At 50.3% G+C, this 14,196-nt stretch overlaps 2 protein-coding genes across 2 annotated transcripts in view; both read left to right on the top strand.

The window, feature by feature from the left end:
* Positions 1-584: 584 nt before the first annotated feature.
* LOC112548031 (butyrophilin subfamily 1 member A1-like) lies at positions 585-1,897 on the top strand (the record flags this gene model as incomplete). Its single annotated transcript, XM_025192035.1, has 2 exons — positions 585-594; positions 1,272-1,897. Coding segments are annotated over 2 exons (531 nt in total), but the record flags the coding sequence as incomplete, so codon positions are not given.
* Positions 1,898-11,506: 9,609 nt separating this feature from the next.
* The window catches only part of LOC102371254 (butyrophilin subfamily 1 member A1-like), a 23,138-nt gene continuing 20,448 nt past the window's right edge, over positions 11,507-14,196 (top strand). Inside the window, exon 1 of the mRNA XM_025192029.1 lies at positions 11,507-11,732. The gene's annotated coding sequence lies outside the window, so the exon portion shown is untranslated. The remainder of the gene's footprint in view (positions 11,733-14,196) is intronic.

The following is a 14,196-nucleotide window of genomic DNA, read 5'->3' as shown; positions in this document are numbered from 1 at the left end:
CCGGCCTGCCCCCAGCCGGGGGGCAGCCCTGCAGCCCAGGGGGTCTCCTGAGGCGCCGGGGCTCAAGCGCTGCCACTCCCCAGCACCAGGGGCAGGGGATGCTTACCTGCTCCGATCCCGCTGGCCCAGATGTGCCTCGGGCCCTCCCTTTCAGTGCAGTCCCAAGGATCTCAAAGAGTTTCCCCAGGATTGAGGTAAGACTGACAGGCCTATAGTTGCCCAGGTCCTCCCTCCTCCCTTTTTTAAAGATGGGGACCACATTGGCTATCTTCCAATCATCTGGCACCTGGCCTGAGCACCACGAGTGCTTGTAAAGCCGTGCCAAGGGCCCTGCAATAACCCCAGCCAGCTCCCTCAACACCCTGGGGTGGAGAGCATCTGGACCTGCTGATTTGAACACGTCCAGCCCCTCCAGAAGCACTCTAACCTGGTCCTCCTCAACCTTAGGTCTGGAGGCGTTCCCCTCAAGTCCGTCCTGAATCACGGTGGGGGAGTCCCGGTCCCTGCACAAGAAAACGGAGGTGAAGAATTTGTTAAAGAGGTCTGCCTTCTCCTCTGCCGCAACCACCAGATTGCCCAGCGTATCTTGCAGGGGCCCCATGTTTCCCGGTGCCTTCTTCATCCTCCCTATATATTTGAAAAAGGACTTTTTATTATCTTTGATCTTGGACGCTAGTCCTAGCTCTGGCCCAGATGTGCCTCGGGCCCTCCCTTTCAGGCTCCCCCAGCCTGTCCCTGTGCTGGTACCGAGCCAGAGCCACTGAGTGCCCCATGGGGACCGCGGCTGCTGATTCCCCTGGAGACAAGTGCTTGCACCTCCCTGCCCACAGCAGTGCACCAGCCCTTGCAGCACTTGCTCCGCCAGGCCCCGAGCAGGGTGGGTCGAGGCGGCAGGGAGTTGCCAGGTGCTGGGGCAATGGTCTCCTTTTGGCCATTGCCCCAGAAGCTGTATCCATGCTCTCCCCTTCACACCCTCTGCCGGGCTCTCCTGAGCCCCCAGGGTCTCTCATCCCTGCCTGTGACCGGCAGGTGCAGGAGGGGAACGATCCCGTGCCCCAGCCCTGGCCCAGCCAGCGTGTTTCTGTCCCTGGCCCGTCTCTTCCTGACAGGAGAATCGGCCCTGCCCTTTGCTGAGGTCTCTGGGCTGCTTCCTGCTCGGGTCCACTCCAGATTCACCTCCAGCTGCAGCCAAAGCTGCCCCTGCCTTGATCACACCCTGTCCTCGGGCTGAGCTCTGCTCCTCACACTCCTGTTATCTCCTTTCCCTGCAGAGGACATGACTCTGGATCCAGACACGGCTCATCCCGAGCTCGTCCTGTCTGAGGATGGGAAAACTTTGAGACAGACAAACACACGGCAGGATCTGCCCGACAATCCTGAGAGATTTGACACGTGGCTCTGCATGCTGGGCCGTGAGGGATTCACCTCCAGGAGACACTGGTGGGAGGTGCAGGTGGGAGAGGGGAGGTGGTGGGCTGTGGGGGTGGCCAGAGAGTCTGTGAGCAGGAAGGGAGTGATCATATTTAGCCCCGAGGAGGGGGTCTGGGGTGTACGGCGCTGGGTGGGTCACTACGAGGCTCTCGCTGCCCCTGATCGCACCCCGCTGTCCCTGGACCGGGTGCCCAGCAGGGTGGGGGTGTATCTGGACTGCACATTGGGGCAGGTGTCGTTTCTCGATGCTGACACCAGGGCCCTGATCTTCACCTTCTCGCCGGCTTCGTTCGCGGGGGGCAGGATCCGGCCCTGGTTCCTGGTGGAGTTTGGTGAAATCAGGCTCAGCCGGAGCCAGTGAGAGGGAAAGGAAACGTGCAAGACGGGACCTGCTCGTTGTCCCCTCCGGCCTCAGTCGTGCTCGTGTCTGTGACTCTGGAGGACGCCTCTCGCTGCAGACGATCAGCTGTGCAGTGTCCATGGCCCTGGACGCGCAGGCTGGGTTTCTTCATCCCCCGACCACGGTTAGCAGGACGTGGCTGAGCTGGACGGTCGACTCTGCCCGTGTGTCGTTTCCTACATGACCGAGGGGCCCTCGGGGGCCTGTGGGGTCCGGCACCCATGGGTGCAGCTGGGGGGTTGGGGGAGGGGCAGCGAAGAGGAGGCACCAAAACCCGGGGCTGGTTGTGTTGGGAAATGCAGTTGAACCCGGCCCTGATGTTCATTGAAGCACTGCTTGTCCAGAGCCTCCGGTCCTGAGAAGTGGAGCCGCTGCAGCTGCTTAAAACATGATTTGTGCAAATTTTGGCCCTTTCCCCTCACTCTGATTATTAAAAATCACCCCAAGTTTTTCATTGTCCTCACGATTGCAGTCAGTAAAGCTGTTGTTGATAAATATAGAAGTAGGTTCTGCTTGGTGATTTATTTCTTTATTTTAACATCTCATTCCCTTGTCACAAGCCGCTGGCTTCAAGGAATTCAATTCCTCATGAACCAAACCGATTGCCTTCCCTGGGAAGTTCGCGTGGCAGTTTGTGGGGGCTGTAAGCATCACTTTTTCAGCTACCTCTGAGCCAGATGGACACAAAGCTTTTCTACGGTTGTCGCCCAATTGCACTCGGCCTGTTGTCAGCGTGTCCTTCCTGGTGATTTACAAACCCAAAGGTCAGATGGTGGAAAATGAAGAAAATGTGAAGTAAAGCTCCTGCTCATGCTCCTTACAGGGCTAGAGTTAGTGATATGTAAACCGTGGGGACAAAACTTATATAAAGAATGAAAGTGTCCAGATACAGAGTTAAAGTGACCCATGCAGTAAGAGGAGTCATGGTCAGCAATCCCTTGATTCAAGGATGACCTCTGCCATTTCTCACTGATGGGACTGGAGGTGATTTCAGAGTCTAATCCTTGAGCCATCTCCTGAAGTTGTAGGACTTTTGGCAGGGAAAGCAGGCTGTGATTCCTCTACTTTTCCTTCCTCTGCTCTCTCTTTTCTGTTTTGAGGGCAATGATTTAGCTTTAAACAGGCTTTCATTGGTTAACTGTGCAGCACTGCTGGAGTCAGCTGGCAGCCAGCTCCTCCCAACACTTCAGGTCTGCATCCATTTTCTTGAGGCATGCCTTCAGTAAGTTCTTGTAGCATTTCTTCTAGTCACCATAACATCTCAGGCCAAGCCTAAACTGGGAATAGAGCAGTTGTTTTGGGCATAGGCACGTTGAAACATGGGCCTGTGTGGCCTGGGCCTAGGGGTCCCTACCAATCAAGGGCCCCCTGGGAAAAAATCTCTGAGAAGCACTCATGCAGATGGGGTCACCTGCCTCCTGCTCCAGACGCCCGTATCCAGGGCCATTGCAGAGCCAGGAGAAGTGAGCAGCCTGCACCCAGCCACGGGGCAGCCCTGCAGCACATGGGGTCTCCTGAGGCGCCGGGGCTCAAGCGCTGCCACTCCCCAGCACCAGGGGCAGGGGATGCTTACCAGCTCCAATCCCGCTGGCCCAGATGTGCCTCGGGCCCTCCCTTTCAGGCTCCTCCTGCCTGTCCCTGTGCTGGTACCAAGCCAGAGCCACTGAGTGCCCCATGGGGACCGCGGCTGCTGATTCCTCTGGAGACGCAAGTGCTTGCACCACCCTGCCCACAGCAGTGCACCAGCCCTTGCAGCACTTGCTCCGCAAGGCCCCGAGCAGGGTGGGTTGAGGAGGCAGGGAGTTGCCAGGCACTGGGGCAATGGTCTCCTTTTGGCTGCATCAATATCTAGAGCTGGGACAGGCTTTGAGGGAAAGGAAGAAGTTGTGCTACCGGAGAGATGTGCTGGGAAAGCCCCAGCCCCTGTGCCCGAACTGCCTCCCCCGCATGGTATCTGACAGCACTTCTGGAAGCAGCTGAACCTAAAGGGGAAGCTTTGGGTGGTGTCTGACCCCCTACCCCAGCCCCAGCCAGGATCCGCACTGCTCAGCAAGTCCCAGTCACCCTGGGTCCACCGAGAGTGGTGGGTCTGACAAGCACAAGTGGTTCAGGGGAGGGCAGTGCACATGATAGCCTGCCCTGCCGGAGCCTGCAAAAAAAGGCCCATACTCTCAGCAGGGGAGCGCTGGTTGAGGGAACAGGGAGGGAGTGGCGGTGGGTTTGGCAGGTGGGCAGAAGCAGCGCCTCCCTGTAGAAGAATTGAACCCGGTCTCCCACATGACAGGCAGGGATACTTAACACTGTAATAATCAGGACAATGCTGATGGATGTGCTGCCAGCCCCTGGGACATGGGTCTCCTTAGAATCCAGTCTCGTCGGTAACGGTGCCATGACATGTGGGTAAAGAGAACAGGACTCAGCCCCTGCCTCTGCCCCCACAAGAGCTTGGCAGAGTGCCACCAGGGCAGCAGGGCAGAGCGGTCCTGAAAGGCTTAGTCTGCTGGGCCCCAAGGGGAATCACAGCCAAGGCTGCCCTCTCTCCTGACACAGCTCAGCTTGTTTGGGCACAGAGGGATGCTCAGAAAAGGAAAGGGCCCCGGGACCAGCTCCATTCTGATCCCTGCTGCCCTCAGGACCCCGGTGCTGGCCCTGGCACCCTGGGTCCTTTCCTGTGCACCCTTCCCAACCGTGGTGCCCCTTTGTATGTGGGCCTCCCCTGTCTCATTTGTGTAATAATACACTTCTGTGATCCCAAGCACAACATGGGGGCTGTCCCTTGTAACAGAGTCAGAGTTTGGAGTTGGAGAACTTCTGTCTTGTCTGGGTTACATGATTTAGTTTCAATTGCTGCTGCCCAACGTTGTAGGTGCTGGGTTGGGGAGGGGGCAAGAGACAACTGTGAGCTGTACCCCATGCTGATCCTGGTTCGTAAAAGCCAACTGAGGGAGACTAGAAGTATTGTTAGCTGGGGATGTCAGTGCCTCTCAAAGCTTGGAAGCCAGATGCAGCTGAAGCCGCTAAGATGAGTGGAGCTTTTTGCTTGAGTGCTGATGCTCTGGGAACTTTTATAGAGAGCTCTGGGTCGGTGAGGCGGCTTTGCAGAGTAGGTGTATCCATGATCCTGCTCAGATCTTTGACAGTCTGATCTCCCAGGAGCACCAGAAGGACTGGATCCAGGATTGGAATCAAAAATAGAATTGGGAAAGGAGATAATCCAGATCTGGAGAGAACAACAAGTCCCCGGCTGTGTGAACAATATCATGGCCAACTCTGGAGATATGGGGCTGGAGAGAGGGAAGGAGAAGGTACATGAGATCCCAATACATGCAATTGTGGGGAAACCGGTGCAAGAGCTCTCAAAGCTGTTCCCACAGGGACACGTCTTCCCAGAGGTGCAGTGAAGCTGAGAAGGGCCTGGGATGCTTGTTCCAGTGCGTCGTCCATGGAACCGGGGCTCACTAGATGCAGCTGGGGGATGGGTAGGAGCAACAGTGAGTTTCAACAGGATCCACCGAGTTTTGGAAGTGGTGCACCACTCTCTTCCTTGGTTACGGCTCAAGACTGTAAAAGGGCAAGGCGACACAAAGGCAGGACTTCTTGGGGCAGGAACTTCCTTCTGCGACTGTCCTTAGGCCTGCAACCTGCTGCAGGCTTATCTGGCACTGATGTGGTAAAGGGGCTCCTTAAAAAAAGAAGTAACAATTCAGAGATTCATAGAGATGACCCCAGCCAGATGCCTCTCCAGCCTTCTCCTAAAGACCCCCAAGGTAGGGGAGAGCACCACCGCCCTTGAAAGCCCATTCCAAGTTTTGGCCACCCTTACCATGAAGAAGTTTTTCCTGATATCTAGCCTAAATCTGCTCTCTGTCAGTTTGTGACCATCGTTCCTTGTTGCCCCAAGAGGCGCCCTGGTGAACAGAGCATCTCCGATCCCTTGCTCCGTCCCCCTAATGAATTCATAGGCGGCCACAAGATCACCTCCCAGCCTTCTCTTGTGGAGGCTGAAGAGGTCCAGGTCCCTCAGTCTCTCCTCATAGGGCTTGACCTGTAAGCCCCTAACCGTATGAGTGGCCCTCCTCTGGACCCTCTTCAGTTTATCAACATCCTTCTTGAAGTACGGTGCCCAAAACTGAATGCAGTACTCCAGCTGTGGTCTGACAAATGCTGCATAGAGGGGAAATGTCGCCTCCTTGGATCTATTTGCAATTATTCTGCTGATGCAGAATAAAGTGCGGTTAGCTTTGCTGATGATTTCATCACACTGACGACTTATGTTCATCTTGGAGTCCACTATGACTCCGAGATCCCTTTCCGCTTCTGTGCTGCTGAGAGGGTCACTGCCCAGCCAGTAGATGTGCTGGATATTTTTGTGCCCTAGGTGCAGCACTCTGCACTTGTCCTTGTTGTACTGAATCCTATTGTGTACTGCCCACTTTTCTCACCTGTCCAGATCTGACTGCAATCGTTCCCTACCCTCCAGAGTGTGCACTTCACCCCACAATTTAGTATCGGCCACAAACTTGGACAGGGTACACTTCACAGCCACAGCCCAATCACTGATGAAGATACTGAAGAGTACAGGTCCAAGGATTGAACTCTGCGGGACCCCACTACCCACATCCTTCCAGGTCAATATTGACCCATCTACTACCACTCTCTGGTGTGACTGCTAAGCCAATTTGCCACCCAAATTAGCTCAAATCCTGGCTCAAATCCCAGATATTTTGAATGAACTTGAGGCACAAGTTAACTAAAGTCCAGGGCTTTATATGCCTCCTCCACAGAAAGGAAAGGAAAGAATGAAAGAGGGCTGTGAACTGAAATGAAAAAAAAAAGAAGGAAAAAGACAAAAAATGATGTCCCCTGTTAACAGAGGCACCATAAGGCAGAGATATTTGTTGGGAAGCATCTGAACAATGTACAGTTGATGAGACACCAAATGCCTAAAAAGTAGAAGAAATAACTCTCATTTTCAAGAGGCAGAGGCAGGTCTTTAAAAAAGAAGGGCTGAAAAACCTGTGGGGCATTTGATCTTCAGCCAAGGCAAGGAGAAACTAAGGAACAGTGCATACGCTCTTCTTACTTGCAAGCAAGTAAGGTGTGCAACCCGAGAAAGCACACCTTGCCTTTGAAAACTTGTCTAACTCTATCCCAACTACACAGCTCAGGGGTGGGTAAAATATGGCCCGCAGGCCGGATCCAGGCAGCAACTGACTGGATCCAGCCTGCAGCTGCCCCCACGGCACTGCACATGGGGCCAAGCCCCACCTACTCCTGCCAGGGCAGCCCATGCCGTGTCCCTCCCACACCTGCCAGCCTGGGCCCCGACCACTGCGCACACTTCCAGCAGGGCTGTTCCCAGTGCTGCTCTGCTCCCCTTGCCTCCCACAGGAGCTGCCTGGCTAAAGTTTCCTGCCTACCTGGAGTGGTGCAGCAGGGCAAGAGTGGGAGGAGGAGTCAGCACTGGAGGTGAGGGGAGCGGAGCAGCACCCGGCCGGCTGCAGGCACATCAGGAACAGCCCTGCTGGAAACTGCCCACTGGTCAGGGTCAGGATTGGGCCAGTGGGTGTAGGCTGAAGCTGAGGGGGAGGAGCGGGAGGGGGAAGCAGGGGGCACGTGCAGCACAGCTTGCTCGGGCGGTGAGGTCTGCAGCTGCCCCCGTGGTGCTTGACCCTATGCAGAGTGCTATGGGGAATGATGTGGACCACACCACCTGGGTGAGCTCTGCTGCATGCACCCCTGGCCTCCTCCCTCTCCTCACACCCAGCTGGCTCCTGAGACCTAGTGCCCAGGCAGCACCCCTCGCACACACACACATGCACACACTCCCGCCACACATTCACCCATACAGAAACACACCCCACTCTGCAGGGCAGGGGGTGCAGGGAGCAGATCACATGTCGGCTGAGCCCTGGCCCCGAGCTGTCAACACGCTACGACTTGGCCCCATGTGCCTAGCCTTGCCTGCCTGTCCTGCTCCCAAACGCTGCTCCCTGCACCCGCACAGCCCCAGAGAGAGTTTTCGCAAGTTGTTGTGGGGTGAAGGGAGGACACACGGTACTGACCTGGCCCCTGACAGCTCATAAATGCTCTGTATGCGGCTCTTGGGCACAAATACTAGCCCATCCTTCAAGTACTTGGTCCAATATAAATATCACCTTAAAAATCCTTGCCTCTTTTTATTGACTCTTCTGTGAAATCCTATGAAATATGAACTTTCATTCCCACCCAGGAGAATTTTTACAATCTTTTCTCAAATGCACGATGAAGGGTGTTTGTGTCTGAAAGCTTGAAATTAAAGAATTTTTTTTTTTGCAAAAATCTTGTTGGTCTAAGAACAGATAACATGTCTACTACGTGTCCTGATTGCCTTAGCCTTTTTCAAGGCCTTCAGATCCAAGCATATAAAAGAGTGGGGTTAGGGCATGCAGTAGGGTAGAAGAGAAAGCATCTGAGATTAAATACTTGAGACATGTCCCCCCTAGTGAGGATGCTCATATGGACGAGCACTCATTTTTAGTACTATTTTCCATTCTTTCAATCTGCCCTACTCCAGGTGTCCTCCTGCAACACAACAATGTAACAACAAATAGGCAGTGTGTGATCAGGGGAGGTGAGAGCCCAGTACTTACCCCCACATTGAAAAATAGCCCACTTGCCCTCTCCGGATGTGGGACTGATCCATCCCTTCCTCTTCATAGACTCTCTTGCAACCCCCATAGCCCAGACTCCCGCATCTGCTGTCCCCAGCAATGTCTCTCTGTAGAGAAGCCCTCACAGCCCAGCACATAGTGGAAAATATCATATCTCCCACAATATTCAGGCAAATCCTGCTGTGTATCTCCTCAGCTCATGTATTTGCAATCCGTGGATAGGATGAGCTGGGGATGTGCTGTGTCTGCATCCAGCGTCAGGCTCACTGAAGAGAGAAAGAGAGAATCAGGGTCAAAGGCAAAGCCCAGCCCTGAGAGAGGGTTTGATCAGGTCAGTAACAGAAACCGCCGGCAGAAGAATGAACGGGAGAGTCTCCTTTCTCCAGGATGCACGCACGTCTGTGATCTCAAAGTGCAGAGATGATTCCCTCCCCGGGGAGAGACAGGGCAGTGAGAGAGACACGGATACAGAGACGGAGGATTGGCCTCAGAAGTTTTCCCTTCTGCTCCCTCTTCTCTTCATCACAGGGACTGGAGACGCTCAGCCCAAATCCAAACCTTCTTCAGGCAGGTAAGTAGCACTTACCTGGCCTAACTTCAGCAGCCCCTATGGCACTGTTTGCACCGATTTTTAGATCCTGCTGTGGAAATAATGTTGCCCTTCTGAGGATGTTCACAAGGGATCTGCTGTAGTCATTTACACTTGATTTTGATCTTATTCAGGGCCGGAAGGAAGGTCCCTCAGTGCATGCCCCAGATAACACATGACTACCAATGTTGGATGTAGCAGGAGGAGAAGGAGAAGTAGTAGAGTCATACCATTTTTTAAGTCCAGTGTTCAGGGTATTTGTCCAGGCAGTGGGTGACCCAGGTTGTAACCCCAGCACCCACAATGTGGTAGCAACTTTCTTAACAATCCTTGTGTTTCATATCCCCCATGTTTCATATCCCCCAAGCATTTAAATGCTTATAATCCTAACATTTTCTCACTAAATTCAGTCAGCTCCTCATCTACAGGTCATGACCCCTCTATGAAACAGAAAGTGGGGGAGCAAAACCAGGTGGCAATGTAAGCAGCAGCAGCAGGTGGTACATATGTGGAGGCAGGACAAGTCTTTGCAGGGTAGGGATGGCAGGAGGTGCGTGCTCCCCATGGCTCTCTGGTAGCAATGGGAAGTGCTCTCAGGAAATGCTGTAGAGGCAGGGTGCATGCAGGCAGAGAAAGGACAGGAAGAACACCTGGGTGCATTGTGTTTTGGTGGGTCACGGCCACAGAAAATGTCTGATGCTGTCCTTTTGATATCCTTTAAATGCAAGAAGCTGATGAGGCTTGTGCTGAGGTTTGCTGATGAGGTTTCCACTGAGCTAGTGAGTCACTGCCTGCTCATCCACCCAAGGAGGGAGGATTTCACATGGGAGGTGGGATGTGACCACTCATAAACCACAATCATTAACTACCTTCTTCAATAGGCACTGCAAACCTTCTCCACCCTGAAACCAAAGATTAGAAACATTTCAGTCACACCCATTCCTTTCATAGGCCTGAGGATGTGACAAGCTTCCCTTTTTAACACTTTAGTGAGGAGAAGGAAAGGAGCTGTGTGGAAACAGGCATCACCTGTTTGGATCTAACTACTAATGTCTCCATTGATAGCTTGAAAGTGGTATTGAAAGATTTGCTCTTTGGGAATTGGCTTGAAGATATATGTATCCAGGGGTTAACCAATTTCTAAAAAACCTGGGTCTCACACTGTTTTACAAAGCCTTCAAAGCAGAAAGGCTGTCTAACAATCAAGGACAGAGAGTAGACAGTGGGAACACCTGCAGGAAGGCACAAGTCTTTCAGAGCAGGGGGGTCAACCTCTGAGTAGCGGGGCACCACTTCTGACCCAGTCATTGCCGCAAGTTGCTGACCCCGCTGCAGAGCCACACAGACAAGCCTGAGGCTGGAGAGTCCCAATTTCAGTCGGATATTTCATTTAAGATCTATGGGACATAGTTCGAGATAAGCTACTGGACCAACCCAGAACCAAGGGCGGATTCTCTGCCCCGTAAAAAACACAGTCTGGAAAGTGAAGATAGGGACTTCGTTGCCAACATCCAAAAATGCCACCCACCCCAACTCATAGTTCAGAGAGACCGGATCAGCTCTGGGGGCTGGCCCAGGGGCAGGGGTGTGTGATCAGGGGGTGTGAGAGCCCAGTACTTACCCCCACACTGAAAAATAGCCCAGATCCCCTCCTCAGGGGTGGGACTGATCCATCCCTTCCTCTTCACAGAGTCTCTTGCAACCCCCAGAGCCCAGACTCCCGCATCTGCTGCCTTTACCCCCATTTATATTTGCTTTATATATGCTATATTGTCAAACCTGCATACTAATTGTTTTTTGTATACTTCCTGTCTGTGGAGGGTGTAAATTTTGCAAGATATGTCACTGTTTCAGAATTGTAATTTCTTTCAAATACTTTCATTTGACATGCATAAGAAATGAAATATTAACATCAATACATGGGAGACTTGAGCACTGAATTGTCCCTAACAGTATGATGAGGCATCAACCATTTTGAGGAAACTCACTTCGCTATGGAGACAAGTCAGTGAGAGAAGAAAGGGAGACGTGACCCGACATCACCCAGATCCATTCCTTCCTTCTGGAACTGGATGGCACAGCTGAAGTCAAGCTTGCAAAACTTGGATTGGCCTCTTCAGGCATCTCTGGACTCACTGGTGACTTCCCTATCTATAGGAAGGCTGTCATTCTCATAATCAGATACTGTGAACGATGGCTACGACTTGCGGTATGGGGGGGGTTGAAGTAATTGTTAGGAACCGCTGGATAAAGCCCAGCCCGGGAATACAGAAGACTCGAACTGGCCTCACAGGCCCTTCCAGTCCCATGTTCCTAGGTGCCCCAACTTGTGGTATGCTGGCTGTCTCTCTAAGATAAGACACTAATCTAATTTGACACCGTTTGAAATTGCTACAGCTTTCCAATTGCTGTTACTTTTTCGTTCCAGTGTAACACATGCTGCAGGATTGAAATGCATACAGCAGTTTGAAACAAAAAAAGTCGTTTAAAAACTGGAGAGAAAAGCTACAATTAAACCCTAAAGTGGTTTGAGCGCTGGAATTAGACGTGGAATGTGACGGCTGACGCTCTAAGGAACTACTTCCAACTTCTTGTCAGAACCGAAGATATCTTAGCGAGGGCAGAGCACAACACAAAACTTCTCAGGAGGATCGGTCAGGTAGATGAACTTCGACTGATCAATAAACATTTCTGAGAACTTCCGTGCCATCGAATAGACCCCATTTTTATAGGTCGTTTCATAATACAAAGATTAGATGATCCATTGACTATATGTTTTATTATTTATTCAAATGCTACATTATGTGTACATTCCAAATTAATTTAATTAGAAATTCTTTACAGACAGATGTCATAGACATTTTGGGGAGGGAGGGTTTTCTGTCATTTTCTTTCAACCGTTTCCTTCTGCAGTTTTCATGCTCTGACTGTAGGGTTAAGTATTTTAATAGTTTCTTTAAAGGAAGCAATTGCAAAATAGTTCTAGAATGAATCAAATCAGAAAATTGTATCTTTTATTAATTCTGAAATCAGTGAGAATTAAGCTCATATTTAAATATTAATAAGTACAGAAATACATATATGCTAAGATGGAATGAATATTTCCAAGCAACTTACCATTTTGCATTGACTTAACAAATATCCATGAAGTTGGGGAGGGGTGGCCAGCACGGAGAACTGTGGTTGTACTTTCAGGGGAGATGTGAAGACCTAATGGCAGGTTAAGTCATGTTACAAATGGGGAACTCGAATATTCTCTACTGTTTTTTATAAAAAGGCGAAAGATTTTATTGGAGTATCCCAAGGGAGAGTAAAAATTTTTAACAGTTTTTCATGAGCGCTTTTCACCAAAATGAATTTTTCTTTATTTTATTTTCTTGGACTTTATCTAATTGTTTAAAAAAGCAATTCACAACATTTATTTTTGTGTTGTCACAAATCAAATGGAAATTAAAACAAACAACCAAAATTGTTCCTAGATATATTTTCTCTCTTTTCTTTTCTCCTTTAAGAATCAATAGACGACTAACAAAGAAAACCTATAGATTCCCAGTAACCCATCTTTTTCACTTTGAAACTATTTCAAGCAAGAACTTGTTTGAAATCATTGCATAACCAAAAAAGGCGGGGTGGGGAGGGAAGGCAGGAATACTTGAAATATTTTTTAGATATTTTAATTGCCATCTTCTATCAACCTCTGTTATAATGCTGTCCACTTCCACTGCTACATCACTAACGTAGCAATGAAAAATGTTTTTCTTAAAGCCTAAACTGCACAATTCCTGAAGGACTTGGGCAGCGGACAGGCAGCTCTGTGGGTTGTACCTTCTCTGTGGTGGCGTTGGGATCCAGACCTGGTCCTGGGTATTACATAGTCTCCAGCTAAAAGAAGGCAGCTCCTGCACAGCACAGCACAGGAAAAAGCAGCTCAAAAGGAAAACTTCAGCTTGACGAATGGCAGAAGAATGTAGACAGATAAAAGACCAAAACAAGAATCTGCCCCAGAACAGCGAGAGAACAACGTCAATTAACCTTCCAGAAAGAACACAGCGATAATACAGCAGAGCCCAGAGGACTAGGTGAATTCACCGGGCTATAAAAGATGGGGCAAGACATATTGATTTTGGGTCTTGTTCTGCATGTCATCCTGAAGCACAGGTTCATCTGATGAGAAGGACCAGGAGAAGTTCAGCTTCTACTCGTGCTCAGCTTAGCCAACCGCTAAGTTGATCCGAGGAGTGATAAGACTGGTAACATATACCAGCGCAGAACAGAAATTGGGGAATGAACATGGGATACGTGTGTGTGTATTAAGCACCTAATCAATAAACGCTGCACTTCGCCTTATTGCCCGCTTATAAGGTCTCACTCGTGATTTTAGAAATTGGCAACTGGTGTGCTGCAGAAAAATTTTATTAATTGAAGTGTACCTTGGGCTGGAAAAGGTTGGGAAATACTGACATAAATGTCTACATGTGCAGTTTATGCATCAAGGAATTGAATTTCCACTGTACAGAAGTGCCAAACATACTGTTGTGAAGTTTAAAGCAGAGCCACTTAAATGATGAGGAAGAAAAGACTTCCACTTGGTTCTTGTGACTAACATATGAGGCTAGTTGTCCATGATTTGGTAATGCCCTATACCACCTTTACACCCGAGTACAATTTATAGCCTCGCTGAGGCCATACAGGCTGTGAACGACCAGGTAGCAGAACAAAATTACTCCAAGGTACCAGTGGTTACCACACTCTTCCAGAGATGATACCATGTAGCTCTACTGAGCTCTACTGAGCATGGCTACACAGTTTACCTATATTCAGAGTTGTCATGTAGTGGGTTTAATTATTGTTATAATAGTGCTTCTATAATGGAAAAAAGGGAAGTAGAATTTCATTTAGACTCATACTTACTTGCCTATGAGACAAAACAGGATTTTGCCCTATGTACTGTTGTTTCATAACTCCTATAAAAGCTGTGACATGTCATTTTGAGTCAACCTGAGAACAATATTAGAGTAAAGATTGCCAAGGGCATGTCTCTGGAAGGGGGGAAACTTAACTTTCCCAGATTCCAGGAAGATCCTGGAAGCACATGTCTGGAAGCAGGGAAAGCCATGCAGGCA

The sequence above is a fragment of the Alligator sinensis genome, unplaced genomic scaffold, assembly GCF_000455745.1.
Source record: "Alligator sinensis unplaced genomic scaffold, ASM45574v1 scaffold900_1, whole genome shotgun sequence".
Lineage (NCBI taxonomy): Eukaryota > Metazoa > Chordata > Crocodylia > Alligatoridae > Alligator > Alligator sinensis.
This window is presented reverse-complemented; position numbering and strand designations above follow the sequence as displayed.